The following is a 23020-nucleotide window of genomic DNA, read 5'->3' as shown; positions in this document are numbered from 1 at the left end:
GCTTTTGTGTGATTCTTTGTGAAGAAAATCAGTTTTACAGATCTGTCGATTAAATCAACTTATCCATTAGTTGACAAAATCGTATGGGTCGTCTAAGGATTTCTTTGGTTGAGAACAACCCTAAATTTTAGACAGGTTTAGTAGTCACTCAGGAGCCAAGCACCTTCTGCAAAGCTTTGTTCTAGTATACACCATCTCCAAGGCTGGATTACCAACCTGGCAAACCGGGCACCTTCACCTGTGAACCAGATCCTTTCCGCCACAAGGTTCACTTTGTCAATTGGATTCCAGTCACTTGATTATTATTTCTTTCTTAGGAATTTTCACTGCTATTCACAATATCACCTATGGTAGCACAGGGCCCTCTATCAAAGACCCTCCTGTCAAACCCTGTTTCCTTCTCACTGACATCTGCTCCTCTCCTCTGTCAGGCTCCCTCCAGGCAACAGCCTGTTTGACACCGTGCCATCCCACCTGAGTACACTGAGCCCCCGCAAGTACTGTAACTGTCAGGCCGGGCCCCGCCTCACATCTCCCAGAGCCCGACCTCAACCAGTCACCTCCTCCGACTCCACCTGCTCTCATCACGGCAACGTGCACCTCCCCGACGTCATCCCCACTCTGGATGTCACGGCCGAGTACATCGGCTCGGTGGAACTACTCAGAGGTGAAGGAAACAACAGACAGCCGCTGCCTCCAGGCCGCTCCAGCAGCCAAAACACCCAGGATCGAGGTAGTGACGCTCAGACGCGTGAAAGAAGCGTCTCCTCGACAGCCTCCAGGGATGGAGCTTCAGCTCATCACCAGCGACGCAGAAGCAGGCGGCAGACCCACCGCTACATTTCTAACTCTCCGCACCAAAGCCTCAGCCAGTCTGATCTGGAGGGCTTCACCTACTTTTTCCCAGAGGACCACGAAGCAGCAGCTCAACCGGACTCTTCCCTAACGTGGCCCACCCCTTCTGGCCTGACCGAGCAGCAGGCTAGGACTCAGTGCAAGCAGGCTGTGGCAGACTCCAGCATAGCGTTGGGTTGCAGCCGCCTGTTAGGAGAGTCGATAATTAGCCAGGCGGTGGCTATGTGTGTTACCGACCTCCAGCTGAAGGATGAGCTGTCGTGGCTGAATGCAACTTTACCGCTGCTGGAAAATGAGTGTGAGAGGAGGCTAACGGAGGAGAGGAGGAGAGAAGAAGAGTACCAGGATGTTCTGGCTGTCCTCAGGTGTCCCAATCTGTGCAACGGGAACGGCCAGTGCTCAGAGTGGGGTTGTGTCTGCTTCCCAGGATTTGGGTCATATGACTGCAGTGTGCTGTCTGGTAACATACTACACATACACTGACACAGACGCACTAGAGATGTCTTTAATAAAGCCCATAGATCAGTCAATAATCGTTTTTTGCTGATATATCAGTAAATATATGTTTGAGGTCATTTAGAATTTAGTTTCCATTACATAGTTTGTCCACCAGCCAGCACTGACAAGTTCATTTTTCGACTGTAAAATGTCCCAAATTCTTTATAAATCAAAACAAAAGCTACAGCTCACAGTACATTAGATTAAAAACAAGCCAATACAATACATTCTCAGGTCTAACAGTCCATGATGCTCGTCTGCACTCTTTGTTGTTGATGTTGTGAAGACCAGATCCCGGAGATCACTGAGCTGGAGAAGGAAGGTCTGTGTGACGTCCGACAGGGAGACTGCTCCACAATCCAGGTCTACGGTCAAGGATTCAAGGACTCCTACGAGCTCAAGTGTGAGTTTGTTAAAGAAAAGGTACTTTGTTTTTTTTTCTGCTTCTTGTTTTCTTTATCCCTCATTGTTTACACAATGCCTTTGCTGTGCATGCATCCTCTTTTCTGGCACTACCTCAAAAAATTTAATAATTTTATACCAGGGGGTTGCCAATTCTTTCTTCAATTGTTCATGGAAGTACAACTGCAGTCTAGGATACAGGCTTCAATGTTAATGTTTTTTTTAACTTGCCCGGTTATGCAAGTGGTTCAGAAATCAACTTGCCAAAAGTAAATTTTTACTAGCCCTGATACAAATTGTTTGATTTATTAGCGGTTATCAAATAACAAGAAAGACTAAAGTTAATTGTCATGTTTAATTTTTAAGTAAATGAATCAGAACAAGGACACAGTGTGTCAATCAATCCTCCCTCCTTATCCCCAGAGATGGACTGAGTGAGTGAGTGAAAGTACAGGCTATAGCAGATGCTTCACGTCTAAAAACCTAATGAAACCATATAAATACAAATCACCCGACGTGCTCTCTGCCCTGCTGACAGCCATTTAATGTAAAGCAGTTACAGAAGCTACTTCCATCATCAGCTCCGGAAGGACGATGTGTTTAATTCTAAGCAAGTGATTTTCTAGATTTACTAGCCCGACGTGGTATTTTACTTGCCCCAGGCCATCGGGCAATCCTTATTGTCGAGCCCTGTGATATTGTAGAGTGAAGACAACAAGAAGGGCCCAGTAATCTTCTCCTTTTCAATAACACAAAAAGCAAGCAAAAACACCTCCACTGTAAACCTTCTGCTCTCTGTCACAGTGAGACAAAAACGTAAACAAAGCCTAACTGTAACTCAAGTTCAAGTACTTGCATAGCTCACTGTTGCTCTGCATCACAAAGTAAATGAAAGTATGTAAATACAGTTACTGTGGAGATTTAATTAAAGCACAATACGGCCCGTCTGATCATGTATGAAATACATCCGCTTAGTGCTGTGGCGGTGATAACCCCCCTAATATTTACCGCTCACATGCTCCTTTCTCAATTCACTCTTCTGTTCAGAGTAAAGCTATCACCATGTTTTTTGCACTAGTTGACACCTGTATTTTTTATCTCTTTCTTTACTTTACCCTACCTTCTCTCTGTCCTTCCCTGCTCTCTAATGTCTCTCTCCTACCACTCATGGCTTCCTCCCTCTCTCCCTCTGTGTCTCTTGTCAAGTTCGAGGATGGGGAGTGGGTTCTGGATGAGCCCCAGTTCGTGCTGGCCATCTTTCTGGATGTGACGGCTCTGGAGTGCCAGCTCCCTCTGGAGGACAGCCGGGCTCCTGCAGGCCTGGACCTGGAGACGGTGACAAACAGACCACTGGCTCGCTGGCAGATCAAAGTTAGTTACGTCTCCAACCATTTCTGCAATGCATGCTGCTGAAACTGTTTTTATTCCTCCTTTCTTTTCTCCATCGCCTTCTCAAAACTAGGTATTACAAGATTTACAAGATATTACATTTTCTCAAAAATCTCCTAATATGAGAATATACAGTAAATCTGCACTGGAGTAATGACAGCAGACAGATGTGAAGGTTTGCTTGTTTTTATAAGCCGGCTGCAGTTGTGGAACTCGTCCACAAAGTGCAGCTGGAGGTTTTCTCCAGCTTCGACGTTGTTCAGGAGGAAAATGAAATTAAACAAAACATTATTCTCAGATTGTACAATGACCTGTGTTGAAATATTTGAGCAGTCTAAAATGACCCAATGTGAGCGACTACTGTACAGTTCAGTTTATTTGTTGAATGCCTTTTCCCAGTGATCCACAGTAATCAAGCTTCTGCTGATGGCAGGTATCCAATGATGGCTACAGCTACAGCAATACCAAGATACTGACTCTGTATGACGGAGCCTGCCAGATCTGCAGCCTCAACACTGAAGTCCTCTGTACCCTGAGGGTGAGACAGCTTTCTTAAAGGGCGGGTCCATTATATGGGAGTTTTTGAGGTTTTTATATCATTCTGTAGCTTCCCAGTGGTGATCCTTATTTATTCAAATCCCAACATTCAAATTTTGGTCAAAGTACGTATGCTCTAGCATCAAAATGCTATTTTCCCAAGCCCTTCTAAAATGTTTTCCCACGTAACCTGATGACGCTGCTACATGTGCAGTATATATACATCCTTATAGTCAGTGTATTACTGTACATACAGCAACTTAGACAGCGTCGGGATGCTCCGGGTTTGCTGCAGCCCAACAGGCAACAACAGCTGTCAGTGTGTCAGTGTGCTGACTTGACTATAACTTGCCCCAAACTGCATGTGATTATCATAAAGTGGGCATGTGTGTAAAGGGGAGACTCGTGGGTACCCATAGAACCCATTTTCATTCACATATCTTGAGGTCAGAGGTCAATGGACCCCTTTGAAAATGGCAATGCCAGTTTTTCCTCACCAAAATTTAGCGTAAGTTTGGAGCGTTATTTAACCTCCTTCGCGACAAGCTAGTATGACATGATTGGTACTAACGCATTTCTTAGTTTTTTTCTAGTTTCATATGATACCAATATCTTCACTCTAGCTTTAAAACCTAAAAATCTCAAGTTGTATTCATGCGTTAAAGAAATTAGTGGCGTTAAAGCGAATTTGCGTTTGCTTTGACAGCCCTGATAATTAAGTGTTGTTTTTAGATATTTGTTTTTCTGCAGGAGAGTGAACATTCATCATGCAACTGTACATTTTAATGGTCTACCTACTGATCTGCTTGTAATTTAGTGTTGCTGAATGTGTGAGGTTTCCTTAAACACAGGAAACAATTAGGTTTGTTTACCTCAAAGCAAATGTACGGGGTTAATTTTGTTGGGAGTGTTTCAACAAAACTGGCCTTGTTCTGTATGACATGCTTTACATAAAGCCATGCAGCTCACTGAGGTAGGCCAGGGTTAGCAGCAAGAAATGAACAGCAGTTTGTTTCAAAGAGAAATAAACTCTGAACATAATTGTGTTATTTATTGTCTTTGCTTCCCAGGAGAAAACATGCAGCATCGACGGCCTATGTTACAGCGAGGGGGAGTCCAATCCCAGCAGCCCTTGCCTCACATGTCGCCCCGACTCGTCCAAACACACATGGTCCATAGCGGAGAGTATGTAGATTGAAATGTCATTTTGTTCCTCATCTGGTTTGTCTCACAGCTCACAGGCGTCTAGATGATAACGTACACACGATGTAAGTTTGAAAAGTTCTTTGATTGTCACTTAATCAGTAGAGCTGAGGTTGGACAGCCATCACTGAGTTTTGTAGCCGGTAGTTGCTCAGGGCTGTTTTGATAATTTGTCAGCAGCTCTGTGCAGATTGGAGCCATTGAAGTTGCTTCAGTCCCCCGGCGCTGATATGAGGACAGCTCACCTCATTGTTGCACTTTCTGACCAACTTTGCTTCTTCAACTTAAAGTAGGTCAAACGGTGCTCGGCTCTGTTCAGAAGAAAACGACAGAATATATAGCACGGACTTTACTGAAGTTAAATCACTGATCTGAATGATAACGATGGCAGGACACGGTGTGCATTATTGATTAGGCTGATTCCATCTACTCACACATCAAGCTCATTTGTTCATGTATGCATTTAATGAATTTATATATTAAAACGTAGAGCCTGATCTATACTAGAGGAGTAAAGAAACCAGAAAATATTCACATTTAAGAAGCTGGAATCAGAGAATTGTGACTTTTTTTTTCTCAAAAAATTACTTAAAAAAATACCAAAGTTAAGATGAGAAAAATAAGACTCAAATAACCTGTCACAAAATGTATCTTTGTATTCATTTTTGCATTTTCTGCACTGCAATTTCTTTTCACTTTCAGCCAATACAGACAATGTCAATGATAAGCTAAAATCAGGAGATTCTTATGTTTGCAAAATAAACCTTTTTTCAACTTGTAACACAAATTAGGGCTGCAGAAGACTTCTCTGATTCCTGTCACTCACCACATCATGACTCCCTCATCGGTTTATTCAGTCTCTCTCACTTATTCCCTCCTTTGTGTTTCCCATCAGAGAACGAGCCTCCGGCGCTCCAGTCGATGCCGTTTCAACTGCGGTCCTTCCAGGGGGAGAGTTTCATCTACCAGCTACAAGCTCGGGACCCCGAGGGCTCGGCGGTGCTCTTCACCCTGGAATCAGGTCCTGAAGGTGCATCTCTGTCTCCGGCCGGCCTGCTGATGTGGAAGACCGAAACTACAGACACACACACTTTCCAGTTTACTGTGACGGACGACTGTAACGCTGAGACCACATCCTCCATACAGGTAGTGCTGCGTTTGTGTTTCTTTTGTGTGACCTGACCCGTCCTTACTTTACAGCTTCACACCCACTAAGTACAAAGCAAGCATGAGTATATTTGTGAGGTGGTAAAGTATACAGCTAGGGTTAGTTTGCAGTGGAGAGATAAGTTCAAGTAGCCTAGAAGTTACAGATTTTATAGATAGAAGGATAGATAGATAGATAGATAGATAGATAGATAGATAGATAGTATTATTTCGAAGCTGTTGCAAATAATAAGAAAACAAAATAAGAATCACCAATACAATGACCAGTAAACATATACAGCACATTTTAAATATACTTAATATATAAATCTTGCTACATATTCACAAAGGAGTAGGCAGAAGTAAACACTTAGAAGGTCCTACCCATTTCTATAACTTAGATAATGAACTTAATGTTCATCCTCATACAGTATATACATAAATAATCATTGCAATATATAAAACAAAATAATAAAATGTGTACATCATTTGAATATAATTCTCTGTCTAAATATTCCTGTTGATATTGTATTGTCCGTTTATATCTGTTTTATAAATGGATCATGAAATATGTGTATGCTGTTTTTTCTGCATTTTTAATTTTAAATTTTAAATGAAGTGTTAATGAAAAATTTTAAAATGTGCCTTGATCAAACCTTTTTTTCCACTGGGTTTGTTTATTTATTTTTAAAACCAGAAACACCAGTTTGTTTTTTTTGTTTGTTTTGTGTTCTGACAAGTTTAACCAGACTTTCAGTCTCCCACTACAGCTTTACTGCAGCAGTAGGCCTTAATTTCTTGTTCAATAGCAACTCAACAGTGTATATTGAGGGAGGGCTGAGTGTTTTAGGCAGGTAAAAGGGTCCAAAGGAGGCAAACTTGTGGTCAAGAGCCCACCACAGCATTTGGCTCTCACTAAATAATCCTGTTGCTTCTTCCCACTAGAGGGCGCTAATGATACGTAGTTCTCTGCTCACTGGAGTATTTCTTAGCAGGTTTTGTGTTTGATGTGTGTTTACACTGAAAAAGTGAAATACCCAAAGATGTCCAAATGCATGTAAATCAGCTTGATGATTTAATTAGTTTTGTGTTGATGGATAGAATTGTCCCACAATGCAATACACACATGAAATAAGAGAGCTGCTCACAGCTACAAAACATTCAGATTAAATTACAGATGGTGGAGAGAGACAGCTTCAGGGACATCTCCGAAAACAGAATTTCTTTCTCTTTGTTTTTCTGCCAAATTAAATTGTCAGTGCCGTTCTTAAAGTCGCAGTTTGATTGACATACATCATCGTGCACATCTTGTATCATTTGCTGTTAGTGCAGAGTGGTAAATTGCTTTGATTTCTTATAGGCTAACTGTATTTTTATGTAGTATACAGCACATTCTGTACAGTAGTTGGATGTAGTATTATGCAATTGTGGCACTGCTTTGGGCAGAAAGCAGGAGAAACAATATGAACTCTTTATCAGATTGGATCTTCTCTGTTTCATCAATAGTAAATGATAAATGTGAGGTAACTACTTTACTTTAAATTTTAGTGTACTTGTTTGCTCATCTGTGAATTTGTTTATTTATTTGTTTACTTATCATTTTTCTATTTTATTGCATCCACCCAGAGTTCTATAGCTTACTATTACAGCAAGTGTTGCCGTCTGCTCACGTTATTTCTGTTTCTTTTGTGTGTGTGTTGCCATGTCCATATACTTCCTAGAGAGGTCATTGTGGAGTAAAGAAAGTCTAAAGAACGCCTTAAACCAGACGCATGATGCCAACAAATTGTTTTCAGAACACAAACCTGTTTCTTTTCCCCTTTCCTTTCAGGTGTCTGTGCGCTCCTGTGAATGTCTGAATGGAGCTTCCTGTGTGACCAACGTCAACATGCCTGCCGGCAGCGGGGAATACCTGTGTGTGTGTCTGGATGGATTTAAAGGTGAAAGGTGTGAGGTGGACATTGACGACTGTAAACCTAACCCCTGCAGACTGGGCCGCTGTATCGACGGACCCAACTCCTTCTCCTGTATCTGCCCACCTGGAATGACAGGTAGGGATCAACCTGCAGAGCTGTTTACTTCAAACCACCCAAAGTAAAAGACTGAGGAGTGTTTTGATTTAGTAGGGGATACCTTATCTGCAGGACTACACTTAGAAGGGGGATTAAGTGATCTGTGACCTTATTGACCTGTATGGACGGCCCAGAGGAATTATAAAAACATTGATTCTTTTGCCACAATTTAGAGAGAAATTTGACCTGCTGCTCTTACTGTAGTTGAATGAGTTTTATACTGGAGAAATTTATTAGAAATTTATCAACACTTTTAGACTAGTTTTACTTCCAAATAAATGCTTTAGATTATGAGGTGAAACTCACCGATTGTGGCACGTCCTGCTCTGTTTAAACCAAATGCTGCAAGTGATATTTCCCTTTTATAAGACGCATAAACAACAAGAAAGGAGTCTAAAATGTAGGTAACTTAGATATTGTTGTGTCAATAGTACTTATATTATGGTGATGGTGCACTGTAGTTTAACAAAACTTATAGCCCTTTAATTTGCGTCACATACAGTATGCAGTAAAGACATCTCACCCAATTACATCCCCTTTTCGTTGTTTATAGTTGTTTTTTAAGTTATGTAATATGTCCACATTGCATCGTCTGGTGTTTCATATGCTTTCAGGCCGCACATGTAGAGAAGATATAGATGAGTGCGTCCCTCAGCCTTGTTTCCCCGGAGTGGGCTGTGACAACACTCCTGGCTCGTTCATCTGTGGAGTCTGTCCACAAGGATACAGTGGTGACGGGAAAACCTGCACACGTAAGTCTTTTACAATCCCATAAAAAGACCCAAACCAAGAGTGTGATAGTCCATCTCTCAGTGTTTTCTGACCTCCAAACCCACTGGCTTCTACTGATACGTAAATCTGTAAAAACTGGACACAAATATATAGTTTCATTTTTAAAAATGACTCAATAATTTCCTAAAACAGCTGGGTACTGTAGTTTTTAGAAAATGTCACTTAAACAGGAGGAAATAGTGCATTTAATTGGGACTATTTTCTGCTGCGGATTTGGGACTCTCGTGAGTATTGACAGCAGCAGCACGGCGGTGTATGTGGGACTGAGTTAAAATAAACTACAGTGTGTGTGTGTTCAAAGTAATGAAGGAACATGTCACCCAGTGCAACAGTGAGGCTCATTGATGTGTTTTTTGGACAACAATAGAGCTTTAATGCACAGAAGAAGATATATCAGCATTTGGACACACAAATGATACTTGATAGTTGAATCAGTTCATTGTTTCTTTTAGAGTTTTCACAGGTTTGTTGATAATAAGAAAATGTAGAATATCACCAAATTTTTTTTTTCAAAACTAATTTTTAGGCCATATTCTCTAATTTCTAAAGATTTGTCTAGTTCTTACTCTTGGATTCAGGCATTATTACATAAATCATTTTCATCCTTTTTGTTCCCAAGGAAACCAAGACTCTCCGGTCAAAGCAGTGACCACACCAGCAAGAGTACCGCAGGTTTCCTTGAAGCCCAAATCCTCGGGCCCGTCGCTGTGCTCCAGACGGCCGTGTCACCCGGGAGTTCAGTGTTTCGAGAGCACCCACATCTCAGCGGGCTTCGTCTGTGGACCTTGTCCTCCCGGTCTCCATGGAAACGGACGAACGTGCACAGCAAGAGGTGAGAGAGACTGGTTCAAAAACTGATGCCGATGAACGGATGATAGTGACCATGTTGTGTGTTTTGTGGTTTTGATTTTTAAATTGAACAGTAGGCTATAATATTTGGACACATGTTGCTTATATGTTTTTACAAATCTTTATATGACAACTGTTATTACAGATAACTATTCACACACTTTCACAAGTTTTACATTCAAAGTGACATTTCAGTGATGAAAATGGTGCTCAAAAATACACATTTCACACACATAAAAAACAGCATTTTAACTAGAGATGTGTAGAGATGCATAATGTTTAAAAATGATCAATTCAATTATAAATGTTATTCTTATCATTATTGTTGTCGTTCGTAGTAGCAGAATATTTTTTTGTTTTTTTTCTCTCGTTTGTTTATATATTTACTCTGGCCATACAATATCGACAAGAAATAATTTTCATAAAAATAATAATTAGATAATATTTTGTATTTATATAACACAGTTCATGCAACAAATGTAGCTCAAAGTGCTTTACATAAAAACAACAAAAAGAAGACTGAGGACAAAAAGCATCGCTACAACACAAATGGGAAATAACAGCAATAATAACAATGAATAAGAAATAAATAAATAGTGCAAGAAGGTTTAAGAGAACACATGTTAAGATTGAATACATTTTTTAAATTAGCATTAGAAATGTGACAGTGGGAACAATAATCAAAAATACATATATGAGAATAAGAATAGATGGATACTCGTTATATTGTTTTATAGTTTTGTTACTTCTATGTGAAAGTAAGACAAATCTAAACTAAATTAAAGCATTCTTTTATTGTTGTTGTTTTTAAACTTTGTTTAACTCAGGATTTTATTCCATGTGGTCTCCTCAGAGTTTCATGTTTTAATGTTGACAAACCAAGTTAGTTTTTTAAGTCATATCCTCTAACTTCCAGTATTTTACAGGTCAGGGGACAGTCGCCAGTGGAGCAGACGGTCATATTCACATCACCAAATCAAATTCCAGCAAGGAAATGACTCCTACCTCCTCCTCTTCATCGTCTCCCACCTCACCCAGACGCCCCTCTGACAGGCGGACAGGCAGAGTTTCCTCCAATGACAGAAAGACCACAGCAACGCCACACAGAGGTCAGCCGAGCGACGTGGAGCTGAACCCCGACCTCGCCACCGGGGTCAGATGGGGGTCTCCGTATCACCACGTGACCTGCGCCGACTCTCCCTGCTTCCCTGGTGTTCCCTGTGAGCCCACCGTCACTGGGTCCTTCCGGTGTGGACGCTGCCCGTACGGCTACACCGGAGACGGAGTCACATGTAAAGGTACTTAGAGTCAGCGCAGTCTTAAAACAGCTTCCTGTTTAGGAATGATATGGGAATTAGAGATGTTGACTGGCAGACATTCAATACAGAACAAAGAGGCAGTGCCAAGCAAACCATAAGTAATTAACTACTCATACTGTTTTACACTTGGGTCTGAATGTTTTAGAAAAGGAAGAGAATACATACTGTTTCATAGACTATTATATCATTCCTTCATTGTGTCAAATGGAAGATAGTTACCCATTAGAGCGAGACAAAGTAAAAACACCTTTGTACCTGTGATTCTGTCACTTTTATGTAATTTATATGCAAATCCCATCATCTTTGTCGACATAATATTATTTGTAGGTGAGGCTGTTTTAATCACGATTGTTCCCATCACTTCACCGCACCAACTCTTTGAAATTATGGAAAAACATATCAGGTATTAATGACATGGTGTCACCAAGGGAAAATGTTTCAAGTAATATATATAATATAGAATGTTTCAAAGCTAAATAAAAGTGAATTTAACTATTTATTTCAAGAAAGTAATTCACATTTTAACACAAGTAGAAAGGGTGTTTTGGGTGTAATTTGAAGTGGGGTTGTATGAGGTACTTAACCATAGTCAGTATATTACCTACAGTAGATGGCGGTCGGCCACCCCCAGTTTGTGCTTTGCTCCCACCTTCTTCCTCTGAGAAATGATAAGCTGAATTCATAAGGAATATTATATAATATAATGCACCCTTGTTCAATTCTTAACAATATTTTGCTGCTACAGCGTTGCTTGGTCTGATATGACCAGTACAGTAGCTGATGGTGGCTAATGTTAATGCAAACTTAAGATGTGCTGCTGTTACTATGTTTTACCATTATTTCACTTTGGCCAGCGTTCAGCAAAAGTTACATGGTGCAGTTTTAAAATGTGAAAGAATAATGACAAAGCCCATTCACTAAGTTCCCCCAAGCCCCAAATTATTCCCTCGATATGCTTATTTTTGTTTGAGCAGCAGTTAAAAATATCCAAAAGGTATTCTAGCCACCACATGTTTGGTATTTTTTATTGCAGAATGAATTACATAAAGAGGTAATTAATTGTATAAGTTTCTATATTCGGTGGAATAGCATGTCCTCCCGTCATGGGTGGATTACTTCCAAGTAAACTTGTGATTTGATTTCAGCTGTGTGCAGGTATCAGTGTGGGAGGAACATGGAGTGCACTCTGCCCAACACCTGCACCTGCAAGGAAGGCTACACCGGCTACAGCTGTCATATTGGTGAGAGGAAGAACGTGTTGATAGAGCCTGACTTGTTTATGTCTGGGCTGGAAACAAGTTCATTAAATTGAATGTACCTCTGCAACTCACACAGTTTTAGAGACAGTAAACCTTGGAGTAATCCGCACGCTGTCACAGCACATTACTGTTAAAATCACCTCTGAGGATTTGCCTCATTTATCTCCGCGTCACATTTTGTTGCCACTTTTCTTCCCTCTCTCAGCCGTGTGTCGACCCGACTGCAAGAACCAGGGGAAGTGTGTGAAGCCTAATGTGTGTGAGTGTCCTGCGGGCTACAGCGGGCCCACCTGTGAGGAAGGTAACCTGAGCTCATATTCACACCTGTCTAACACGCTGACACACACACACACAGAATACTGATGAGGATCCCTGTGTTGTTCTTACAACCCTGTGTCGGTGTGTAGCGAGCTGCGAACCGCCTTGTCAACATGGAGGCACCTGTCTGGCCAGGAACCTGTGTACCTGCTCCTACGGCTACGTGGGACCTAGATGTGAAATCAGTGAGTTGTTAATTAAGTATTTTGACCGGGTGAAACATTTTGTGATGTGCTTACAATTTGTATTAAAGTGGCAGTCACAAAGTAGCCAAAACAAGGAAATGTGTCTCTTTCCCAAGAAGGCACAGTAAGTGTCAAGTGCTCATGTCTGTACTGTTTCTGCGCTGCATGTCTCACCTGTAAGTCAGCAGCAGGAGTGATGCTGTGATGCACTTTTCTGTTAATTGAAGTTTTAGTTTCTGCATCTGGCACTCTGGGGGCACATTTAGAAGTGTGTATAATAATTCTTTTATCTGTTTCAGTGGTGTGTAACAGGCACTGTGAAAATGGAGGCGAGTGTGTTTCTCCTGATGTCTGCACATGCAAACCTGGCTGGTACGGACCGACATGTAACTCAGGTACAACACAACACCTGTAACCAAGTGTGCATTCACACTGCAGCTACATGGTGTTTCTACTGAAATGGTTTCCTCATATCTAATATTTTATAGACCACATTGCTAGGTGGCACAAAATTAGATCTTAAGCCTTACAACTTGCAAAAGCTTGAAATACAAACATTAAATGTGTGTAATCTAAATGTGACTCCTTGTGTCGTCCACAGCTCTCTGTAACCCCGTCTGTCTGAATGGAGGAACATGCATGAAGACCAACATCTGTGCCTGTCCCAGCGGCTTCTACGGCTCTCAGTGTCAAATCGGTAAAACTGTGATGAACATTTATCACACTGACACATTTTACTGCCCTGCTGTTCAACCTCAGAGAGGGAGTGTGCAGAAAATGTAAATCCTGTTTCCTTTTCAGCTACTAGGAGAGGATCTTTGAGGTGGTCACATACATGATGAGGCACTTCAATACAGTAATGATCGGGGTTGAAGAGATGTATTGGTTTGCTGATACTGGCTTTTTATTATGCCTCCATGCTGCCGAAGCCAATATGTTTTTGGGGTGTTCGTACGGACGTTTGTGCGTCACATTCTTGTAAAGTAATATCTTAGGAACGCCTGAAGGGAATTTCATCAAGGATAAACTGATCCGATTTTGGTGGGCAAAGGTCACTGGGACCTCACAAAAAAAAAAACAGAAAACGTTTTTGGCCATAACTCAAGAATTCATTTTCTAATTCTGTCAATTTCACAGAACTGTCTAACAGGATTAAATGATGAAGTGATGGCATTTTGGACAGACATAGCTGGTTGGCGGAGGCATACAACCGCTAGTAATTCTAGTTTAAACTCTGTTATTATGGAGGTCCCCTGTAGCTGCATCAAAACAGATCCTGTATTGGAGTTTTATTTTCTTTTTTTCTTTTTATCTTCCTCCCTGGGGAGTTAATTATCCATTTAAGAGCATCATGTTTCCCTTAACATTTATTTAATGTGGGTCACTAAGCTGCAAAACCGAGAAGAATTTCATTAGTCTGGGTTTCAATGAAGAGTTTTATGGTCGAATAGCTGTTTCAGTGCAATAATGAGGGAAAACTGTTGTTTTTGGTATAAAAATGCCCGATTCAAAGAATGAAAATTGCCAGAAATATCAGCACTTTTAATACAAAGATACCAACATACTTACCTTTTAAAAAGATTGCAGTGCAGAGGGTTTATTTTCACTAATAATATGGTGATTATTCATTGATCCCTGCAGGCATTCACTTCTCCTCTACATAAACAGGTCACAGTTCAGGGTCAGGTACACAGACCTCGCTAACGGGCATCTTTCCTATTTAATAGACCAGTTTACCATATAGGACGAGACGGCTGAGAGGAGAGATGTGACGCTTTTCACCTTTTAGTTCGGACAAAAATGTTTTTACTTTTCTGACTGAGGTTGGAGGTTATTAATCTTATCTGATATCTTCACAGTTTAATATTGTTGTGTGTTTCAGCTGTATGCAGTCCTCCTTGTAAGAATGGAGGTCAGTGTATGAGGAACAATGTATGCTCCTGCCCTGAAGGCTACACAGGAAAAAGGTGTCAAAAGAGTGAGTAAAATCACTGACTGCATATTTGCACTCAGTCTTATTTGAAGTGATTTGCAGCCCTCAAGTCAATATGTTAATCTATCGTGTAAACAAATGTGTTCCAGGTGTATGTGAGCCGATGTGCATGAACAAAGGCAAGTGTGTGGGACCCAACACATGCTCCTGTGCATCAGGATGGAGAGGGAAGAGGTGCAACATACGTGAGTTACTCCGTATTGTATTCATACACACCAAATACATCACAGGTAATATATGTTTCCCCCAAGCAGTCCAGTCCAGTTCAGTTAAGTTCGTTACACATTAGAGCGGTTAGTTTTGCGTTTCCATTCGCAAAAGTTGTGGACGGTACCAATAGAACCATTAGACCTTACCTGTAGACTGCTGTGTTCATGCCTCCCTCTCTGTTTTCTCACTGTAGCTGTCTGTCTGCAAAAGTGTAAAAATGGCGGCGAGTGTTTGGGACCAAACACCTGCCACTGTCCCACCGGCTGGGAAGGTCTCCAGTGTCAAACACGTGAGTTTATTCATGATAAAACAATGCAGTATTATACCGTAGAGTACAGTAGTTAGCTAGCCTGAACTATATTTTGTTTTACCATTTTGCAGTTTGTTGTCAGGATAAACAAATGTATTTTATCAGGCTATATTGTTCTGATTTCTTTTTGAATGATGTAATCACGAGTGTTCCCTCCTCAGCGGTCTGTAAACAGCGGTGCCTGAACGGAGGGAGGTGTGTCCTTCCTGACTACTGCCACTGTCGGAAAGGCTACAATGGCCTCACCTGCACAACAAAGGTCAGCATGGAAGTCACACTTCATATACAGAACATGTCTCTGTGTCGCTCAGTGGGAAAAGTGTTGCTCTCAGTGGGTTGCATTCCATCTGGGCTTTCCTAGCTTTAGTTTGTGTCACAGAGCTGAGCATCGGTTTCTCTGAAAGATAAATACACAACGATGATTGAAAAACCCAGGAGGTCATCCAGATGGTTAGTAGAGTCTTTGAGGATTCTGGAAATGATGTTGTTTAACCAGCTATTTATCTTTCAGAGAAAAAGATGTTCAGCTCTGTGACTTCTTCTACATGAGAGACACTAACTCAACACATTCTCACTCACAACTCTTCAAATATTGACGTTTGGTCAGTGTCCCTCGACATCAGAGACCGACGCATGGGGTACCCCTCTTGCGTTACTTTTGGACGGACCAAGGACAGCTTGTCAGTACATGCTCGGTACATGCATAGTGTCCTTTCAAAATAAATTTCCTTTTTCACAGGAAGTTAGCTTTAGGCAACACAACCACTTAGTTTGGGTTAGGAAACGGCCGTGGTTGACGTTAACGATACCGACGAGTCATGTGACTAAAAGGCTGACGTGACAAAATAAGTTAACATTACTTGAGTTTCAGCCGCAATCCCAACATCCACACTCACAGACTCGCAGACTTCAGAAGTCCACGAGGGTTTAGGGCCGTCCCACTGTCAGATCGTCAAGTCCTTGAGGGCTCTCTCGCAGACATTTTGAGCCCTCTATGAACACTTTCCGTAAGTCCGCATTTCTGCAGACTTCGCCTGAGGGAATTACCCACAATTCATACCATTGTGACGGTAAACACGGGGTTACCACGGTTACCAGGGGAAGCCCGGAGACATGAACAAATTAAATAAAGGTAAACAAACAGGACGGCACATGGGTGTTCAGCCAGGTATATTTAAATTTACACAGAAACACCAACATTAAGGATTTAAGATAGTACATAAAAAAACACATGAAATCAGAGTAATGTAAGCATTAGACTATATTACTGTACACACCTGGTTTATTCATCAACCACTTCATTTCATTTTGCTTAATGAAGTTTGACAAAAACAAGTAGATCAATTTTTTTGAAAGGTACCTCTCGCAATTGGCTTCGTCAAGGTAACACAATATGTTGCCGCAAAGTGCCGTCTCATTCATATTTATACCCTTTCAAGCCCTCGCAGCCTCTCACATTCAACCATTCACCAGGTGACATCAGTCAAGTCCCTGAGGGTTCAGGATTTAAGACCTTAGGGAGGGAATTTGGGATCGGGCCTCACACGGGACACGAACACCGGTCTCCTGGTTGAAAGTCTTGTTTTTTTTAACCCATCCACCCTTTGCAGATTCTCACACTTTCAATACTGCTGACCGTCAAATAATACCGTATGTGGGTTCATATTGGAGATAGGCCCGGTTCGTCACATACTGTCACTAAAGGGTGCCTCTGTGCGTTGGTTTCCTCTGCCGAGGGGCTCTGCCCAATTGGCGGTATTTGAAAAGTTGTGAGTGAGACCGGGTTGACTAACTTGGGCTCAGGCTCTCCATTAATTATAAGGCCACCTTGGTTGTATTGAAAAATATTTAAATTGGTTGAAATTGAATTTGAATGAATTTATGTTTGTACCTTTACAGACGTCACAAGCATGATGGGAAAGATGAAATTATGAAATGATGAAAGAAGCTACAAAATGCACAAAGCAGGAAGAGAGCATCATAAATTGTTATGTGTGTGTGTATGAGTGAGTGTGTGTGTGTGTGTGTTGGTGGATATGTGTGGCTCTGTGCACATTTGAAGGCTAACAGGGGGACTTGATGTATTGCACTTGTCTGTTCGTCCCTGTATATCACTACCTCAAGGCTCACAGTAACACACATCTGTTAAACGCATCAGCAGAGACTTTCTACAGATGTGTGAGTTACTGCTCAGTATTATGTAAAATAAGTAAATGACAAATGAATCATTTTCAGTGATGATTCATCCATAAGCTGTAGGTTATTACCAGCAAGCTTTTAGTTTTAGGGTTTTTCACAATTTAGAAAAATTATAGCCTTTTTGCCAAACTGATGTGCACTGTTTTGTTTCTCACTTATGAGAAAAATAAATGCAAGGCTGCTTTATTAATAATGCCTAATTTAGATGGTACACATCAGTAAACTTGTTTTAGACTGAAGATATGAATATGTTGCCATTTAACACAAATTTAACTTGTTTATTTTTCTGTATTGCTTTCATTAATATATTGTTTTTATTGGGTAAAGTAATGACCACCTTTCGGAGCTTGGTTTTGTTTTATAAAAACAAATCTCTGACAACACCAGATTACACTGTGGTACAAGTTACATGTGACAAAATAAAGAAAATGTACTATTTCTATGCTTTTGTTTTGGTGAAATATTAATGGACTTGCATTTATATAGCGCTTTTCTTGTCTGTCTCAAAGCACTTTGCGCTACATGTCAGCATTCACCCATCCACACACACATTCATACACTGATGGCAGAGGCTGCCATGCAAGGTGCCAACCTGCCCATCATCTAATCTAATGTAATCTAAATACCAATTCATGGTGCAGCCTTCGGGAGCAATTTGGGGTTAAGTGTCTTGCTCAAGGACACTTCGACATGTGACCGGAGGAGCCGGGGATCGAACCACCGACCTACCCTCTGAGCCACAGCCATTGCTTTAATAATTAATGCGATTCACTCTTTTAGTCATTTAATGACACAAATTACAGTACATGTTTATACAGTCAAATGAGAACATCAAACAGATCGAGGTTTCTTAAAAAAGAATTATATATATGGTAAAAAAAAAAAAAATGTAAAAACTACAAATGTTTCAGCTAAAAAAATGAATTGTCCTCATCAGCATAAAGTCCCTTATTGGGCCTCTTTGACCTTTGACCTCGGCAGGGTCACACTAGTGGGACTTCTTCCTCTCCTCGCAACGAGAGCCAGAGAAAGGGGGGCGACAGCGGCATTTGTCCGGAGAAATACACTTCCCTCCGTTCAGGCAGGACTGAGTGCACACAGCTACAACCGAGACAAAAAGAAACAACAAAAGAAAGTGTTAAACCTGAGAAACAAGTAAATAACTGTGAAGAGCGTGTAAATACAAATCCAGAAACAGAGGTGAAAAGTGTTTCCATGAGGTTTTGTCACATCTGGAAAAACACTGAACTGAAATCTTTCCCTTAGCAGACGCATGCATCCGATTTATTTCCTTCTCGGCTGTTTGGCAGACCGATACCTGTAACATTTGTCTTCTCAGTAAAATGAAGACAGTTAACAGGGATCCTGGGAAAGCACAACCAAAACTAAACGGAACAAAACCGTGAACAAGCAGGAGAGGAAGGCAAAAGAAACCAAGTGCATTGATGCATATGGAAGTGCTCGGTCTCTGGGACCAGGTTGAACTCACCCGTGTGGCAGGCACCACCCAGCCATCCCTCCGGACAGCTGCAGATTCCTGGAGCCACACAGACTCCCCCGTTCCTGCAGCCTTGGGGACAGATCGCTGCACGAGGAACAAACCATAAAGAGACATTCTCAGCATGCCAGAAGTCTGAGCTTTAGCTATAGGTGACACATATTTACTGGATGCAGAGAAATGCTCTAGAGGCTGAAATAACTACGAGTTAACTTAGTCAAATTTTGGGAAAAAAACACCAATTAGCTTGGATTATCATAAAGACTGGAAACGGGCAAATCATGGATGTATAAAGAGAACTGGGCGTTGTAGTCGGGCTCTCGTTCATTCCTATGAAAGATGCTCAGTGGCACATGGAGCCAAAATGGCTCGACTGCCGAGTGATAAAGTACCTGGATAATCCGGCGATGTTTCGCATCCATAGAGGGAAGTTACAAGGGAACCAGCAAACAGGAGAAACTCTAGCGAGATTGTTATGGTTAGGCATTGACCTTGAATGGTTGAGGTTAGGATAGGTCGTTGGGCAGCGACGATCGCGAGAGTTTTGCAGATCTCAGATCAGATTTTCGCAATTTGCGGGCTCCCTTCTAGGCACTTTTAGGACCTAATGATTTAAATAAGGGCTATTCAAGTGTTAACACTGGGAAAAAATTATCCGCTGATTTACAGACATCTCTTTCCCATCGTAAGTCTATGGGAAAAGTCTTTTTGGGTCCAATGGCATCACGTGACGGACACAGAAGCTGTAATTCCACCGTTTCTCCACTACGCAAATTTGCGTCAAAGTCCGGTGCTCTTTCTTACCTCTAAAGCTCACTAATTTAGCATGTCATATCTTGTTCCTGTAATGTAACAAAAACAGAAGCGTAATAAAAACAACAAGATGAGGGGTTATGTGCCGGAGTATTTCTTGGCCAGGCTAGCTGTTTCCCACGCTTCTAGTTTTAATGCTAAACTAAGCTTAACGGCTGCAAGCTGTAGCTTCATATTTAGCGTACCGACACAAAAGTGATATTGACCTTCTCATCTAACTCTCCGCAAGAAAGCAAATAAGCGTATTCCTCAAAATAGTAATATTGAATATAAAACATGGCTTATCGAACTTAAATTATTTAAGTAATTATAGTATAATTAATTTAGGAATTATGCATGATTTATATTTTTCTTTAGTTAACATTTTTTTTTAAATCTCAATCTCAATCCCTGCAGTACTCCAAAGAACCCCTATGAGTAGGCTACTAGTACCCCCATTTGAGAAATACTGCTATGGACCCTTAACTTCTCATGGAGTGCACATTAGTTGAAAACTGTTGTCCAGCACGTTACTACGTCAAGTCAAATTTATCTATATAACCCAAAATTATAAGGAAAAACCTTCAACAGGAAAAAAAAGAAAAGTCTTCTTTTGCTTTTCCAATTTACCAAAAGTTTATCTCAACCAATAAGATTCTGAGAAATGTCTGCTAAGCTCAACTTGAGCTACAATTTACTGCCAAGAATGTCTCAATCATCATTCACAAGCTGTAAATTAAAATACCATTAACCACTAAGTTAGATGAATAGCTGCGGGTTTACACTGAATGATTCTCATCCTGACAGCAACTTGGAACCAGAAAAGCACTTTGAATGTTTTAGTGGGCCGCTGCTTATGAACAGCTCCAGCTGAGAGACCGGCTCCATTTGGTGACTTTGACCTCTGGTGCTAATAGGGTAATTAGATATAGCCATAAACAGACTGACCCTCCTGGCATTTTGAGCCGGTCCAGCTTGAGGGGCAGATACACTTGGCCACTCCGTTGACAGCGATGCATTCGCCTCCGTTCCAACATCCCACGTCACACGTCACTGCCGAAAGACAGACACACAGATCAGACCTGTCAGCAGTGATGAGATAGTTTCACCTGTCCTGTCCTCAAGTGTTATAGGTTGCACTGATTTTAGAAATATATACTCATGATTCGTAGTTCCCAGAGGAACAAAAAAAATCAAATTTGTATGTATTTAATTCAACTGTTAAGTTATATTTTCTGTAAATATCACCCTTCAAATAATTGACTTGTCTAAATCAGTGCTTCCCATCATTTTTGTGCTTGTGTTCTTCGAATAGCTGGACCCCTAGTTGCATATGTCTACAAGTGGTTTCTAGGTTTTAATTGTATTTCTAGAAGCTTGATTAGTTAAATTATTCAGTAATTCTCTAGAAAAAAAGGAAGAATTAAAGAAAGTTTGGAAAAAGTATACATAATTTATGTGTTTTTTTTCTTGGTAATTGTCTTGTGACTCATGTGTCTGGTAAAAAATACAGGATACATGCAGTTACTGCAGGATGGATTCAGATCAAATGCATGAAGACTGATTTCCACACTGACTTAAAAAGTAGACAGCTTTCAGAGTTTTTCCAAATCAAAGAACTCTTTCAACAACTTCACAATATTTGTTGGACCAACCAAAATCACTACAAACAAACAAACAAACCCTGCTTACCTTTGTGACAGTATCTTCCTCCAAATCCTGGAGGACATCTGCATTTTCCAGGGCGAAGACACGTTCCTCCATTCTTACATTTGGGATAACAGTTGGCTGCATTCACATTCACACAAGAACACAGCACAAGAGTTTGACATTACTGTTGATACTCTAGTTCAATGAAGAGTCAATTTTAGATATTGTAAAAGTTAGAGGGAAAATTAGTTATTAGGATGAGGAATATGCCTTCTTATAGTGTTTTAAAAATGTTATGTCTTAAAATCAAGATGCTTTTTCACATCAATGAAGGGCTATATTTGTCTTATGCTGACACAAATCTTTGTAAAATAATCAATAATGAATTAAACTGATGTAAATTACATTAGAAACTGTTTATTTATGTAAGTGCATGACAATTATGATTCAAGGTCTTTATTGTATTATCCATACATCTCTATAGCTTATATAAGCATTGGTTCTTCTACAGGAGTAATATATATATATATATATACATATATATATATATATATATGTATATATATATAGTTAAAATTTTAAAATGTATACTTTACTATTAGAGGACAACTTTACACCTTAAATGCACTTAAATATAAATATATATATATAAATAGTTAAATTTTAAAATGTATACTTTTCTAATAGAGGACAACTTCCCACCTTAAATGCATTTAAATATAGCCAGATAAAAGGTTTGTAACATCACCATACTGGCAGGTCTCTCCTTCATAGCCCTTGGAGCAGAAGCATGTGTTGTTTCGGATGCAGACGCCTCCGTGTTCGCACGACGGTTCGCACGTCGCTTTGGGGTCAAAAACGAACCCGATGGCGACGCCCCGCGGCGCGTCAGAGCGACCAGCCGAACAGAGAGACACCAAGGCGGCCAGGAGGAGCACCGAGGAACCGAGACCCACTAAACCCATGATTATATCTCTCAACCGGGGAGAGGAGAGAGGAAGCAGACAGAGAGATGGAGGTGAAGGAGATGCTGGAGAAAGAAGAGAGAGCTCCCCACACCGCCCCCACTGTTACACTCAGGAGGACACTAGAACCAGGTTAGCACCGAGGAGGAGGAGGCAGAGCGGCCGGGGAGGAGGGCCTGCAGCCGGGGAGGGGCGGGGAGACGTCCCGCTGTGAGGGGCTGGATCACTGGATGACCTGGAGAGTTTGCACGTGTGGTAAGTTCTTGAAAGTAGTGTCAGATACACAAACATTAGTTGAGAGCAAATTACAGGAGCTTTAGCTGACTAGCACATTCAGAAACATGGGTTGTCACATTTTTTTTTTTTTTTTTTTTATCTATTTATTTGCACATATATAAAACTGCACAAAATCCAGTCAATGAAAAAAAAAGAAATGTGTCAGGAGAGGTCAAGAAGCCACAGGCTTGTACAAAGGACCTCCCCCCAACCCCAGGAGAAGAAGAAAAAAACAATAACAAAAAAGGAAGAAAGATCTAAACTAACTATTACAATTTATATTATAATTAATACAGACAAAGA

At 40.9% G+C, this 23020-nt stretch overlaps 2 protein-coding genes across 6 annotated transcripts in view; one reads left to right on the top strand and one right to left on the bottom strand.

Moving 5' to 3' along the window:
* Positions 1-17978, top strand: part of LOC119497035 (von Willebrand factor D and EGF domains) — a 47265-nt gene extending 29287 nt beyond the window's left edge. For all 5 annotated transcript variants that reach the window (XM_037784808.1, XM_037784806.1, XM_037784809.1 and 2 more), the window contains 20 exons: positions 432-1315; positions 1640-1776; positions 2962-3126; positions 3578-3682; positions 4752-4866; positions 5780-6030; positions 7862-8081; positions 8717-8854; positions 9514-9726; positions 10670-11041; positions 12208-12303; positions 12527-12622; positions 12729-12824; positions 13124-13219; positions 13426-13521; positions 14707-14802; positions 14907-15002; positions 15221-15316; positions 15499-15596; positions 17237-17978. In XM_037784808.1, coding sequence (XP_037640736.1) covers positions 432-1315; positions 1640-1776; positions 2962-3126; positions 3578-3682; positions 4752-4866; positions 5780-6030; positions 7862-8081; positions 8717-8854; positions 9514-9726; positions 10670-11041; positions 12208-12303; positions 12527-12622; positions 12729-12824; positions 13124-13219; positions 13426-13521; positions 14707-14802; positions 14907-15002; positions 15221-15316; positions 15499-15596; positions 17237-17251 — 3481 coding nt within the window. In that variant the 3' untranslated portion in view covers positions 17252-17978. The remainder of the gene's footprint in view (positions 1-431; positions 1316-1639; positions 1777-2961; positions 3127-3577; positions 3683-4751; positions 4867-5779; positions 6031-7861; positions 8082-8716; positions 8855-9513; positions 9727-10669; positions 11042-12207; positions 12304-12526; positions 12623-12728; positions 12825-13123; positions 13220-13425; positions 13522-14706; positions 14803-14906; positions 15003-15220; positions 15317-15498; positions 15597-17236) is intronic.
* Positions 17979-18303: 325 nt separating this feature from the next.
* Positions 18304-22589, bottom strand: LOC119497038 (von Willebrand factor D and EGF domains). Its single transcript, XM_037784812.1, has 5 exons — positions 22225-22589; positions 21519-21614; positions 20775-20879; positions 19026-19121; positions 18304-18637 (listed from the first exon to the last, which is right to left on the bottom strand). Exons 1-5 carry the CDS (start codon positions 22439-22441, stop codon positions 18525-18527), a joined length of 627 nt encoding a protein of 208 aa, XP_037640740.1. The 5' UTR covers positions 22442-22589; the 3' UTR covers positions 18304-18524.
* Positions 22590-23020: the final 431 nt, after the last annotated feature.

This window comes from Sebastes umbrosus, chromosome 11 (genome assembly GCF_015220745.1).
Source record: "Sebastes umbrosus isolate fSebUmb1 chromosome 11, fSebUmb1.pri, whole genome shotgun sequence".
NCBI classification, from domain to species: Eukaryota; Metazoa; Chordata; class Actinopteri; order Perciformes; family Sebastidae; genus Sebastes; species Sebastes umbrosus.
The sequence above is the reverse complement of the archived record's forward strand: the minus strand, read 5'-3'. Positions and strand labels throughout refer to the sequence as shown.

Coding starts and splice junctions, on each gene's coding strand:
- LOC119497038 (XM_037784812.1), bottom strand. CDS start 22,441: ATGGGTTTAGTGGGTCTCGGTTCCTCGGTGCTCCTCCTGGCCGCCTTG. Junction 21,615..22,224: donor AGGAGAGACCTGCCAGTATG/GTGATGTTACAA, acceptor ATGTGAATGCAG/CCAACTGTTATCCCAAATGT. Junction 18,638..19,025: donor GGGTGGTGCCTGCCACACGG/GTGAGTTCAACC, acceptor TCTCGGTTGTAG/CTGTGTGCACTCAGTCCTGC.